General features: G+C 49.9%; 1 protein-coding gene across 4 annotated transcripts in view; it reads right to left on the bottom strand.

Annotated features, from left to right (window-relative positions):
* Positions 1–6,110: 6,110 nt before the first annotated feature.
* The window catches only part of GNB1L (G protein subunit beta 1 like), a 449,973-nt gene continuing 442,336 nt past the window's right edge, over positions 6,111–13,747 (bottom strand). For all 4 annotated transcript variants that reach the window (XM_069620043.1, XM_069620041.1, XM_069620044.1 and 1 more), the window contains one exon: positions 6,111–6,814. In XM_069620043.1, coding sequence (XP_069476144.1) covers positions 6,548–6,814 — 267 coding nt within the window. In that variant the 3' untranslated portion in view covers positions 6,111–6,547. The remainder of the gene's footprint in view (positions 6,815–13,747) is intronic.

Genomic DNA, 13,747 nt, shown 5'->3' with positions numbered 1-13,747 from the left:
TGTATTAATACACGTATAGTCTGCTAAGGCTCCATTTATCTAAGGAGATTGCTTCTATGTGTTACACTGTACTCTGAGCCGGTTTATGGGCCTTTTCCGGTATATGGTATGTAACTGGGATTTATACATCTGTCACGGGCATGGTCTGTAGGCTCTCCTACTCATCTGCCAGTGAAGGGTGTGGTCTAGGTTAGGAAGACGAGGGGGAAAGTGCAAGATAGCTTTCTTGTTGTGTCGATACGTGCAGACCAAAAGTACCCTGAGCTCTGCATGCAGGTCTGTTTCTAAGTGTCACGTGACGAGAGCACAGAGCCACGTGTGTTTACAGGGAATCCGTGCTAATTCATTAGGCTGGACTGTGATAGGTTAGGATGTGTACGTTTATTGTAGAGGTATAGCACTATGTTGTTGGATGTCTGTTGCAACGGTTATCCTAACTCCTCAAAGTGACCGATTCACAGGTGGGGCCTTGTAAATCTACTATAAACAAATAGTATTCAAGTGCCATGTATGAGGTGCTTAGTTGGCATGCATATACGTGGCAGTTGAGAATGGAATTGACGGGGGGCTAATGCAGGACCCATTGTAAAACTGAGCAGCTACCCAGTGCAGCCAAGATGACAGCTCGGAGGGGGTGCTACTTGGGCGACATCTCAGGAGTGGTTCTGTTTGGGTAAGATTCTTGTGGGGATATATTGAGAAGCACCCTTGCGTGGCTGGTTTCTCTTGCAGTCGGCAGCAGCTGGTCCTGGATGTTAATGGGAGCAGATCTGGTTTAGAGTGGAAAGCATATCTGGAATGCTGCAGAGGGTACCAAGTAGACAGAGTATGAGGATTGTTCCCTAGTGAAGTTCAGAGTAGCTACTCTAGAGAAGGCATGGCCCCACCAGTCCTAGGAACAACTCGTCATGCGAGAAGGCCAAGGTGCGATATCTAGGAGCCACTCACCCAAATTAAATTAGGTATCGGAAGAGGAAAACCAACAATAGGGACCCAATTTCAGCTACAAAGTCTAGCCTTGAGATGGGCTGGGTGAACTGGGTATTCTTATAAACCCTTAATTTGCCTTTAAATTAATAGTTTCATATGCTGAGGCATTAGGGCTGAGAGGATCCACTTTTGGACATCCATAAATTTTCATTTGACTGACAAACCAGCCCCCTGTCTAATAGTGCATAATTTATAGCCAAAGCACTCAGAGTTGGTGTGAGGGATTCAATCATCTGCATGGTGGACATGGGCTCCCTGGGCTTTTTCTTTTTTTTAATGGACGATTGTCGACCTGCCTTAGGAAAATTTGGGGCTAATCCACACACATTTTCCTATGCTCACACCACAACTAACGCATAGACCTGTGTACTCTGCATGGACACATCCTAGAGGCTTAGTCCGCCCCTGTAATGTTTAGTTGGAATATTACAGGAGAACAGAGCACAATGTCATCCCAAGGAGGGGGAGAAAGCTTCCCCCGGCCATGGACAGCGTGATTAACTGATAAAGGCACCATGGAACCTCCTTGATCTTTTGTTAGGCCCTGCAGCTGGTGGCAGCAATTAACATACCAATAGTGGGTACCTCAAACGGGCCACCATGGGGCCTGGCTGCAGAGGATAACAAAGGAGACAGGAAACCCAAAGATCTTTCATATGTAACTGCGTCACCCTAAAGCCAGCTCCCACCCCTTAGTATTAATGACAGTGAACTGACATGACTGAGTCTAGTGTTGCAGAAGACAACCACTCCAGCTAGGTGGGCCCCATTCATAAAATACAAGAATGTGGTTTACAGAAGCCAGATAGTCTGGTCTCTTAGCATCTTCAAGGGAGATCTGCTGCTTCACACAGGGAGAACCATTAACCAGAGAGACTCTTTGATTACAGCAGACAAGAGGTTTGGGGGCGTCTTGTATCACAGGGCCGTGAGCCCAGAGCTCTTTCTGTTGAGAGAAGGTTTCCGCCATATTGGTTCAGGGACACCCCTTGTTCCTGTTTCACCCCTTTACCTTTTACAGTTGCAAAGCACTCTGGTTATGACCTCACACATACAGAAAATTGTTGGTAGGGACCCCGGGATTGGTTCACCAAGGTAGGCTCAGCCTACACAAATCACTTTGGCCCACTTGGCTTTAAAAGAGGGCTGGAGCCCTTCTTTAAGCAGATCTGAAGACTTCACTTGAAGCACAAAGAAGAACTCGTCCCTCGTTGAAGGTACAGTCTGCCTTACAGCTTCCGCTATAGAAGAAAGGACAGTAACATCCAAAGAGGGAAGCAAGATCCCTCCCCTTAACTTCTCCTAGGGATCAGAGGGAGAAAAGATCTCAGAAGACCCTCCAACCGCTTCATAAACGGTACCCAGTCAGCACACAGCATGCCCTGCTCAGCTCTGCAGCAAGTTCCCTGGACAGGGCGTACCGGAATTTCTCTGAACCCGAAACAAAGGACAAGGCAGCTGCCTGCAACACACTCTAAAGCTCTGGCCGGTCTGCCATAAAGGACAATGCAAGCCCATAAAAGAGGCGGGGAGAAGTGCAATGACAAGCACCTGCCGACGTCCACCTTAAAGGACATTCTCGAGCCAGCCGAGTTCCTCGATCCACAACTACCTGCAACGCTGACTGCCGTCAAGCCACAGTTGCTGAATGAACCAGAGACGTTGCAACCAGCTTTCAGAACCGCCGATCAGCACTGAGACAACGATTCCTGATCCTGAGTTACCGTGAAGACCAGCCGGCAGCCGTTCACCAAGCTTTTCTCGCTGAATGGTCTTGCTGCCTAAAACCCGCAGATGAAACCCGGCTCAAATTCTGTCAGAGAAGCCAAAAAAGCGCCCTGAAGCCAACTCGAAACTGAACAACTACAGCAAAGGGTACAGTGTAGTTTTGCACCCCTGGTTCTTCCGAGATGGCCCCTGTAGACATTTTAAGACCCTTTCTCCCTTTTTGCTGAAGCTAAGAAGCCTTTAAAAAACTATTGTGTTTATTAACGATGCCGACTCCCCTCCTGTCAGTATCGAGAGTGCATCCCTTTTCCTTCTTAGAAACTGTCTGTTCTCTGCATTCCTGTACAGGGTGAGTCGTATTTAGTAGTGCTATTAGATTGTCTGTTGTGATAATAAAGTCGATGTTTGTATACAACATTGACTGTACACTCCTGTTATCATTGGGTAATTGTATTTTTGCTGTGTTGCAAATAAACAATTAGAGGAGATAAGCCTGCCGTCCCGTCCACGTTACCAAAATTGGACAAGGAGGTTTATAATTTTAATTGTATGCTTGTTTAATCCAATCTGCTCGGATCCATTCTGGTGTACTAGAGGTATGGGGCTGATTGATGGTTTAGAAACCGCTATTCACCCCTGGACCACTGCAACGCCAGAATGGTATTAGTCACAGCTGGTTTTATTGTAAGTATTTCTTGATTTAGAATCCCCTGGGACTATTAAGAGATAGGACCGCATCTACAATATGGCTGGTTATGTCAGAGAAGATTAGTGCTAGGGTCACAAGTACTGTGTGCGTGGTAATAATGGTAGGGGTTAGGGCAACCTTTAAAGTATGACTAGTAAAGTTGATGGTAGTTAGTGTTAGGGTCCACTGCATCGTATCACTGTTAATGACGGTGGGGGGTGGAGCCACCTGTACCTGTATAACTGCTAATGTTGATGGTGGTTAGTGTTAGGGTCGCTTGTATAGTATGACTGGTAATGAAGCCAGAAACCTCAGAGTCATCTTAGACTCCTGTCTTTCCTTCCTCCCTCACATCATGGACCTTGAAAGAAGGCCCACTTCCAACTCCACCTCCTCAGAGGCAATCTTCCTTTCCTCACCTTTCCCCAGAAGCTCACTGTCTCCAGAGCCCTGGTGCTCTCTTGGCTGGACTACTGCAACAGCCTCTTCCTTAATCTACCCTCTTCCTCTCTCTGCCCCCTTCAGCTTATCCAAAATAGGGCTACAAGACTAATCCTTGGCCTCAAGCCCAGGGTCCACATCTCTCCAGCCCTAAAATCTCTAAATCTCTCCACTGGTAACCAGTGACTGCAAGGATCAAATTCAAATCCCTCTGCATCATCCACAAGGCTGTCTGGGGCATGGGACCACGCAATCTACAACTTGCCCTCACCAAATACTCTCCCGCCAGGTCTTTACGTTCCTCCGGCTCCAACTCTGTGAGTCAAGTGCTTCTCTAAGCAGCGAGCTGGAGGCCGATCTCTTTCCTTGGCTGGCTCCCTCCTCTGGAATAGCCTCCTCCTCCCTCTCGAGACGGATCTCCTCAAATTCCGGAAGGGCCTCAAGACCTTCCACTTCACCTCCTCCTTCCCCCTCCACCTCCCGTGCTAAACCCCTCAGTCTCTGAGGTTGGTGGCCTTCGCCCTTATGGGTCCTGGCCTCCTCCCAATCGCCTTCATCCCCTCCCAGCACTTGCCCTTAGGCACCCACTGGCCTGAGTTCCCTCACAAGGCCGCACTTACTGCATCGACAGATGACCACGCTTTACTATGTGACCTCTGCCAAGCACTTACCTGTTCCAGGCAACTTACTCCCTGGCACTTCCCCTCTCTGGGGAATTTCCTAGCATTTCCCGACACACTCCCCCCCGGCCCCTCCCTCTGTCCCGTGTCTCTCTCCCTGCACTTGCACAATCCAAATGCTCACAAGGCCTAGTGGGACCATAATCTATCCTGTTTATTGTATTGCCTTTGTCCCATGTTCCCTCCCCTACCCTGTGGGCGCTTTGAAACACAGTGTCTTGCTGTATAAGTACTTTAAAATAAAATGATGGTGGGGGTTAGAGCAACCTTTAAAGTATGACTGGCAATGCTGGTATAGCTTAGGTTTAGGGTCACCTGTATAGTATGACCGGTAAGTAATGATGGTGGGGGGGTTACAGCCACTTGTACAATATGACTGGTAATGTTGATGGCGGTAAGTGTTAGGGTCACCTGTATAGTAGGGCTGGTAATGATAGTGGGGGTTAGAGCCACCTATATAACATGACTGGTAATGTTGATGGCGGTTAGTCACCTGTATAGTATGACTGGGAAGGATGGTGGGGGTAGAGCCACTTGTATAGTATAACTTGTAATGTTGATGGTGGTTAATGTTAGGGTCACTTGCATAGTTTGACTGGTAATGATGGTGGGGGTTAGGGAACCTTTAAAGTAAGACTGGCAATGTTGGAATAGCTTAGGTTTAGGGTCACCTGTATAGTATGACTGGTAATGATGGTGGGGAGGTTAGAGCCACCTGTACAATGTGACTGGTAATGTTGATGGTGGTTAGTCACCTGTATAGTGTGACTGGTAATGATGGTGGGGGTTAAAGCCACCTGTGCAATGTGACTAGTAATGTTGAGTCACCTGCATAATATGACTGGTAATGATGTTGGGAATTAGGCCACCTGTACAATATGACTGGTAATGTTGACGGCAATTACTACGTGTGTGATGCAACTGGCAATGCTAGTGGAGCTGGTTATGCCAGAGCCGGTGGAGCAGGAAAGCCTGGATCCTGACATGATGATTCTGGATAGGTAGGGCCACTCCACGAATCTGTTAGAACAATGAGGAATCCTGGTGCAATGTAAAGCTGGCATCTGCTGATTCTGGCTGATGCGAAAATCATGCCAGAGACACAATACAAAAAAGGCAGTCACTGGCCCATCACGAGGACACCAGACAAGACCCCCTAGCTGGCAGGCATCCTCTTGTTTCTGAGGACCAGTCTTTGGGCATTTGGTTTCAGTGGGGTCCACCTTCTCCTGCTTCTGTCTACACACACAGGGCTCACCTCTGAAGTCTTATACATAGGCGAGCGGGCTTTACTCAGCGAGCGGGCTTTACTCGGATTCAAGTGTGAATCCCACAGTGACCATTCCTTGCATTGGACTGTGCATCTCGTAGGCTGGCATTGAATGCTGGGAACGAGGTAATGGTGGATAGGAGACCCCTACCTACCTGTGAAGGGGTGAAGCCTTCAAGTCACTTCTTCTCTAGGGCAGGGACCACATAAGCAAAGAGTCCACTTGAGCTTGACATTTCATCTGAAGCGGTGCTTTACTCGCCTGAAACTGATACGCATTCCACATTTGGGGAAGAGAACATTCTGCGAAATGTACGACAGGCCAATTCTTTAATCCCAAACTGATTACATATTTTATTTACAAAGTCTCACGGCAATGAGGTGGGACAGACCATTTCAGGATGGAAGGAGAAGAGGCATGTCGAAACGAGCACTCCCCCACACCCCCCACCACTCCGGCCACCCTCTCCTCAGTTCCTAACTCCAACTGCATTCTGGTCCCAGTTGACACATATCATATGTGTGTGGCTTTTCGAAGGCACTGGTGTTCGGCTGTTTTTTTGCCCCCCTCGGTGCAATCAGACAGGCTCTGTAGTGCCCACCTGCCACGGTTTGATGTCCGACTCTGATCGCCCCCCATGCACCATCAGGCGAGATCCCCATTGTGGGACGGCCGCCCCCTGCTCTTCTGGCATCACTGAGCACGGTCTGAGACGCACACCTCCCGTTCTCAGATGGCACGTGCGCCGCTCACGGCTCGCTGTACAGCGCCCACAGGCTGATGCGCTGGTCCTTGGACCCCGCAGCCATCAGTCGGTCCTTTGCAATGCTATGGTCCGAGAAAGCCACGCAGTGCACGGTGGCGGTGTGATAGTCCAGGACCGCCAGGGGCTTCAGGGTTTTCCAGCCAAAGATGCGGAGCCGGTGGTCCCAGCCGGCCGTGGCCAGGATTTTCCTGTCCTGGCGGAGTGCGGCGTCGGCTATACCAGGGTTGGTGAGAGTCAGCGTCTTGCAAACCTTGAGAGAAAAGAGACACACATGTTATTATTACATGCATACGTGGGTGCTTACCTCTTCACAAAACAGACTTGTTTTCTTTTTTTGTAACAAACAACATTGTTCCTTTCAACATTTCGTCCCCAAATAGTTGAAACTTTTTTTTACAAAGCATATTGTTCCGTTTGGTAGAAGGTGGGGTGGTTCTAGATGACAAATCAAAACTAGTAGTGTGCATTGCTCAAGAGCTGCACAGCACCGGTTAAACCAGGCCACCACCCGTTAACTCCCAATCCCCTTACCTGTGGAGGCCCCATGGGTCATCTTTTCACCCAGACTTTTCAAGGCTTATATGCACCCACCTCTGGACGCCAGTAAATCTTTCCAGCCCTAGGTCCATGACTCTCTATTTGCTTTCAAAGTAATTTTGATTCAAGTTCCAGTCAGGGTTGGCCAACTCCATGCCTTGAGGGCCGGATCCATGTCGGATTTTCATGATGACCATCTTTAATATTCATGAGAAATTTGCATGCAATGATTCTAAAAGTATGCACATTTTCCCTCATGAATTTTAAACCCATCAGGTTTCTGGCCCTCGAGGCCTGGAGTTGGACGAGCAATATGCAATTCTTCAAGCAAATGCCAAGGCAGGAAGCTTGCTTAGAGCCCTCTGCTGGAAGGCAAAGTTGCTATGATATGATATGGCATTTATAACGCGCCTATACACAGATGTTTCGAGGCGCACGAGGCAAGGGAGGGGGAACAGAGGGAGGACAGACAACGATCTTACTAGGACAGGTGTCACTCAGATCGCGCAAGTGTATGGGAAGGGGATGGCGGAGAAGAAAAGTGTGGGACTGGGAGGGGATGGATCCAACCTGCTATCTCACACCCCCACCCTTTCGGTACCCCATCCTGACTGGCATCATTTATGCTTTTTGTTTGATTGGAAAAAGTCCTTCTCCCACTAGGGGCACACATTTCAAATCGGGGCTACTGAAAAGAATCCCCCTTTCCTGGGAATTCAGAGTGGACCCAGCCCCTGGTGCTGAGCAACTTGAGATACTGCAATGAGTTCTCCTTTGGTCTGCCAAAGAATCGTACATAAGCAATAACTTGGCCCTGTGCCATTCACAAGTGGTAATGCCCCCCGCCGAGGAGATTATAGCTATTAGCACGTGGCATGTTGCTTACGGTGCTAAAGATGTGGAATGGTGGGGTGTCTGTGGCCCAAATAAAAAAAAATACAAAGGACTATAGCTGAGATGCAAAAAGGGGGAGTCCATTCTCTCTTTCCATGGTGGCCACCACGGAAGGGCCTTGCAGACAGAACAGAGGCGGCGCAGGCGTACAAGAGGTAACTGTGGGGGCCAGGAGAGGGTAGGCTGATGCTCCACTGTAAAGGAGGATAACGCATGCTGGACTTGTAGCCCGGCTATCCCAATGTGAAATGTGTTTTAACAAAGGGCAGCTCCTGGACTCTCCTCCTGGACTTTTCTTCTCAGCATGCAGCATAGTCAAAGGACAGCTCCGTGGCTCTCCTCAGCATGCAGCATAGTCAAAGGACAGCTCCGTGGCTCTCCTCAGCATGCAGCATAGTCCAAGGACAGCTCCGTGGCTCTCCTTCTTAGAATGCAGCATAGCCAAAGGACAGCTCCGTGGCTCTCCTCAGCATGCAGCATAGTCAAAGGACAGCTCCGTGGCTCTCCTCAGCATGCAGCATAGTCCAAGGACAGCTCCGTGGCTCTCCTTCTCAGAATGCAGCATAGCCAAAGGACAGCTCCGTGGCTCTCCTTCTCAGAATGCAGCATAGCCAAAGGACAGCTCCGTGGCTCTCCTCAGCATGCAGCATAGTCAAAGGACAGCTCCGTGGCTCTCCTCAGCATGCAGCATAATCCAAGGACAGCTCCGTGGCTCTCCTTCTCAGAATGCAGCATAGCCAAAGGACAGCTCCGTGGCTCTCCTCAGCATGCAGCATAGTCAAAGGACAGCTCCGTGGCTCTCCTTCTCAAAATGCAGCATAGCCAAAGGACAGCTCCGTGGCTCTCCTCAGCATGCAGCATAGTCAAAGGACAGCTCCGTGGCTCTCCTTCTCAGAATGCAGCATAGCCAAAGGACAGCTCCGTGGCTCTCCTCAGCATGCAGCATAGTCAAAGGACAGCTCCGTGGTTCTCCTTCTCAGAATGCAGCATAGCCAAAGGACAGCTCCGTGGCTCTCCTCAGCATGCAGCATAGTCAAAGGACAGCTCCTGGCTCTCCTTCTCAGAATGCAGCATAGCCAAAAGGACAGCTCCGTGGCTCTCCTCCTCAGAATGCAGCATAGCCAAAGGACAGCTCCGTGGCTCTGCTTCTCAGAATGCAGCATAGCCAAAGGACAGCTCCTGGCTCTCCTTCTCAGAATGCAGCATAGTCAAAGGATAGCTCAGTGGCTCTCCTCCTCAGAATGCAGCATAGCCAAAAGGACAGCTCCGTGGCTCTCCTCCTCAGAATGCAGCATAGCCAAAAGGACAGCTCAGTGGCTCTCCTTCTCAGAATGCAGCATAGTCAAAGGATAGCTCCGTGGCTCTCCTTCTCAGAATGCAGCATAGCCAAAGGACAGCTCCGTGGCTCTCCTTCTCAGCATGCAGCATATTCCAAGGACAGCTCCGTGGCTCTCCTTCTCAGAATGCAGCATAGTCAAAGGACAGCTCAGCTCTGTGTTTCTACTGCTTAGCATGCAGCATAGTCAAAGGACAGCTCAGCTCTGTGTTTCTCCTGCTTAGCATGCAGCATAGTCAAAGGACAGCTCAGCTCTGTGTTTCTCCTGCTTAGCATGCAGCATAGTCAAAGGACAGCTCTGGGAAAAGGACAGCTGGGAAAAGGACAGCTTTGGGAAAAGGACAGCTCTGGGAAAAGGACAGCTCTGGGAAAAGGACAGCTCTGGGAAAAGGACAGCTCCGTGGCTCTCCTTCTCAGCATGCAGCATATTCCAAGGACAGCTCCGTGGCTATCCTTCTCAGAATGCAGCATAGTCAAAGGATAGCTCCGTGGCTCTCCTTCTCAGAATGCAGCATAGTCAAAGGACAGCTCAGCTCTGTGTTTCTCCTGCTTAGCATGCAGCATAGTCAAAGGACAGCTCAGCTCTGTGTTTCTCCTGCTTAGCATGCAGCATAGTCAAAGGACAGCTCTGGGAAAAGGACAGCTCTGGGAAAAGGACAGCTCTGGGAAAAGGACAGCTCTGGGAAAAGGACAGCTCTGGGACTCTCCATCTCAGCGTGCAGCATTGTTAAAGGATAGCACTGGGACTTTCCTTCTCATCATGGGTAGATAAAGGGCAGCTCTGGGACTCTCCTTCTCTGCATGGGTAGATAAAGGGCAGCTCTGGGACTCTCAGCAGTATGGGTAGATAAAGGGCAGCTCTGGGACTCTCCTCACCCTGGGTAGATAAAGGGCAGCTCTGGGACTCTCCTCAGCCTGGGTAGATAAAGGGCAGCTCTGGGACTCTCCTCAGCATGGCTGGAAGAAATACCATTCTGGACTTGGGACTTTCTTTCCCAGCATGCAATGAAGCTGACCAAAGTAGGGTTCTGTGCAAATTCATTACTCGGCATTCAGTGTTGTGCTACACACATGAACGTCTGCGTTCTGGGCTCACAGACCTTCTTTCTCAGCGTGCAATATGCTACATAACAATCAAAGGAAAGGAATGAATAGCTGGTCCTCGAGCTATCAGTGCTCATCACTCGCTCCGTCAGTCGGCAGCAGTCTGGCCAAATGCTAATGTGTTAGCTGTCTGCTTCTAGGGCTTCCCTGGGACAGGATAGCCATCTCAAGCCTCTTTCATTTTTATTAACATAAAATAATGTGGGTAGTTCGGTTTCTGAAAAGGAGGTCTGCCAATCAGATCTGCATTTCATAAATGCTCCATGCCAACATTATAGTGCTTGCTGATATATCCTACACGTGCCCTTGGTGCCAGCTGTGCAGTGGCACAGAACAGGTTGAAAAGTCACATGCTCCTCCCAGAAGTACCCGAAGACCCTACTCCTGAAACAATATTTTGCCAATTGCTTATCATTGCACTGAACCCTACTTTTTTCCTTCTGAAGTTAGCCCCCAGCCCCTGCTCTATGGCCTATCATAGCTCCTCTGCCACTCCTACCTTCAACTTGTAAGCCCTGGGGGCCTCCGCTATGTACAGTCCTGCGTTGCTTCTCAGCTGCTTCGTGCTTTATATATCCCACGCATACATGGGCTGTGAGGCCATTGTAAGGCAACATCGAGTGTTGTGTGTGGTCAAGGGTTGTGTGGGCACTGCATGGATGTATTAAGCGCTGTGTGTGATCAAGGGTTGTGTTGCCACTCCGTGGATGTAAGGGCTGTGTGTGATCAGGGGTTGTGTGGCCACTCTGTGGATGTAGTAAGGGATATCTGTGAAGGGTTGTGTGGCCACTCTGTGGATATACTAAGGGCTGTGTGTGATCAGGGGTTGTGTGGCTACTCTGTGGATGTAGTAAGCACTGTGTATGATCAAGGGCTGTGTTGCCCCTCTGTGTATGTATTAAGGGCTGTCTGTGATCAGGGGTTGTGTGGCCACACCGTCGATGTAGTAAGCACTGTGTGTGATCAAGGGTTGTGTGGCAACTCTGTGGATGTAGTAAGCGCTGTGTGTGATCAAGGGTTGTGTGGCCACTCTGTGGATGTAGTAAGCACTGTGTGTGATCAAGGGTTGTGTGGCCACTCTGTGGATGTAGTAAGCACTGTGTGTGATCAATGGTTGTGTGGCCACTCTGTGGATGTAGTAAGCGCTGTGTGTGATAAGGGGTTGTGTGCCACACCGTGGATGTAGTAAATGCTGTGTGTGATCAAGGGTTGTGTGGCTAATCCGTTGATGTAGTAAGCGCTGTGTGTGATCATGGGTTGTGTTGACACTCCGTGGATGTAGTAAGTGTTGTGTGTGATCACAGCTTGTGTGGCCACTCCATGGATGTCGTTAGGGCTATGTGTGATCAAAAGTTGTGTGGCCACTCCGTGGATGTAGTACGTGTTGTGTGTGATTAAGGCGTGTGTAGCCACTCCGTGGATGTCATTAGGGCTATGTGTGATCAAAAGTTGTGTGGCCACTCCGTGGATGTAGTGAGGGATGTGTGTGATCAAGGGTTGTGTGGCCACTCTGTGGATGTAGTAAGGGCTGTGTGTGATCCAGGGTTGTGTGGCCACTCTGTGGAAGTAGTAAGGGCTGTGTTTGATCCAGGGTTGAGTTGCCACTCCGTGGATGTAGTAAGGGCTGTGTGTGATCAAGGCTTGTGTGGCCACTCCGTGGATGTAGTAAGGGCTGTGTGTGATCAAGTGTTAAGTTGCCACTCCGTGGTTGTAGTAAGTGCCGCGTGTGGCCATTCTAAGCCATCACCAAGTGTCACGTGTAGTTCCATGTGGCATGGTCATTGCATAAGGGTGCAGAACTGTCAATTTCAGGAAACAAAGGGGACGAAAAGGGCCGGAAGGGAAACAAACGCACGATCATGTGGCATTCCATGCCTTATTTGTGCAGGCGCTGTGCATTGCTATTAGTACACCAGGGGCTATAACTAATGACCGCTCCGCTCATACTGTAAACTCTCGCAGAAAGGCCCACACGGCAGGCCCTGATTGTTAAAAATGGCAAGTAACGTGCAGTGGGATCGGCTCCTCAAAGCCCCCATGACTTCAGATACCTGGAATGCAAGACGCCCCTCTCCCCCCCCCCCCATCTGGTCCGCATTAATAAGTGTCGAGTGGGGAGACCAGGAAATCGCCTCTCTGACTGTTTCCAGAGTTAGTGTGGGAGAGACGTTTACTGATATTATTAATAGCTTAATACTGCGGATTCAATGAAAAATGATTAGCGCTGCCAACTGATGGTAGCTTTCACGGCAGAGCCGACCTCGAGCGCGGGCCCCCCAACCAGAGGGCTAAGGTGACTCAGGGTGGCCACCAACATAACCCCGTGCAGTCCTACAGCACCGCTGTGACATGTACATACCTTCCCATCACTTGACATCTGAGCAAGTTTGTTATGCTATGTCATGAGATGGTGTTAGGTTTTTGTATTTCACGAATGTTACAGGCCTCTTGGCGCTATGTGTGGGAGGCGGGCGGGAGCAGCTACTATTAACTGTTGAAGAGTTTGAATTACCAGGTGTTCAGAAGTACAAATAATTGTGCATGGATTTAAGGTGAAGAAGTAGTTTGTTCTAAAGAAGTGGGGGCAGTGCGTGCGAAAAGGGTCATCCATCAGGGCGCCTCCACCTAATCCTGGGCGCCACCAATGGGAGATGGAGGGGGGGGGAGGGTTGTCTGGATTGGAAGGTCCATTTCTGTGCAACGCCCGGTGGGTGATGCTTAGTATCTTGAAACGTACTCTTTTTCCAGCTGCTCACTGATGTGAAGGCCCAGTGGCAGGTGCCAGGTGTTCTCTGAACGGGGAGAGAGTGACGGCACGCTGGAGATGATGTTATGTCAGGTTAGGGGCACTTATAGCGTGCACCTTTACCAGAGGGCCTCTTGGCGCAAGGATTTCAAGGATGTAACCAGCAGCTAAAACAAGGTGGTTTTCAGGGCCCACCTAAAGAGCAGATGATGTTCCGTCCCCCTCAACCCTGCAGGTAAACGGTTCCACAGTTTAGCCGCCTCGAAAGAAAAAGCTCGACCTCCCACTCGCGACAGTCGGATTTTGGGAATGACCGAAAGGTTGGCCTCGCTAGAGCGGAGCGGTCGGGCCAGGACATGGCGATGGAATGTGTCCCTGAGATATTCAGCCCATTGTCCCGACAGGGCCCGGTGGACCAGACAGAGTGGCCTACATGTAATTCTCTGGGCTATAGGAAGCCAGCGTAGAGCTCGAAGCACAGGACTGAGATGCGCTCCGTAGGGAGCGGTTGTGGCCACACGTGCTGCTGGATTTTGCAGTAGCTGTAACCGATGGATTGAGGCCAA

Source organism: Ambystoma mexicanum, chromosome 10, assembly GCF_040938575.1.
Source record: "Ambystoma mexicanum isolate Mex_15411 chromosome 10, UKY_AmexF1_1, whole genome shotgun sequence".
Classification (NCBI taxonomy): domain Eukaryota; kingdom Metazoa; phylum Chordata; class Amphibia; order Caudata; family Ambystomatidae; genus Ambystoma; species Ambystoma mexicanum.
Note: the sequence above shows the minus strand (reverse complement) of the source record. Positions and strands in the feature narration are given on the sequence as shown.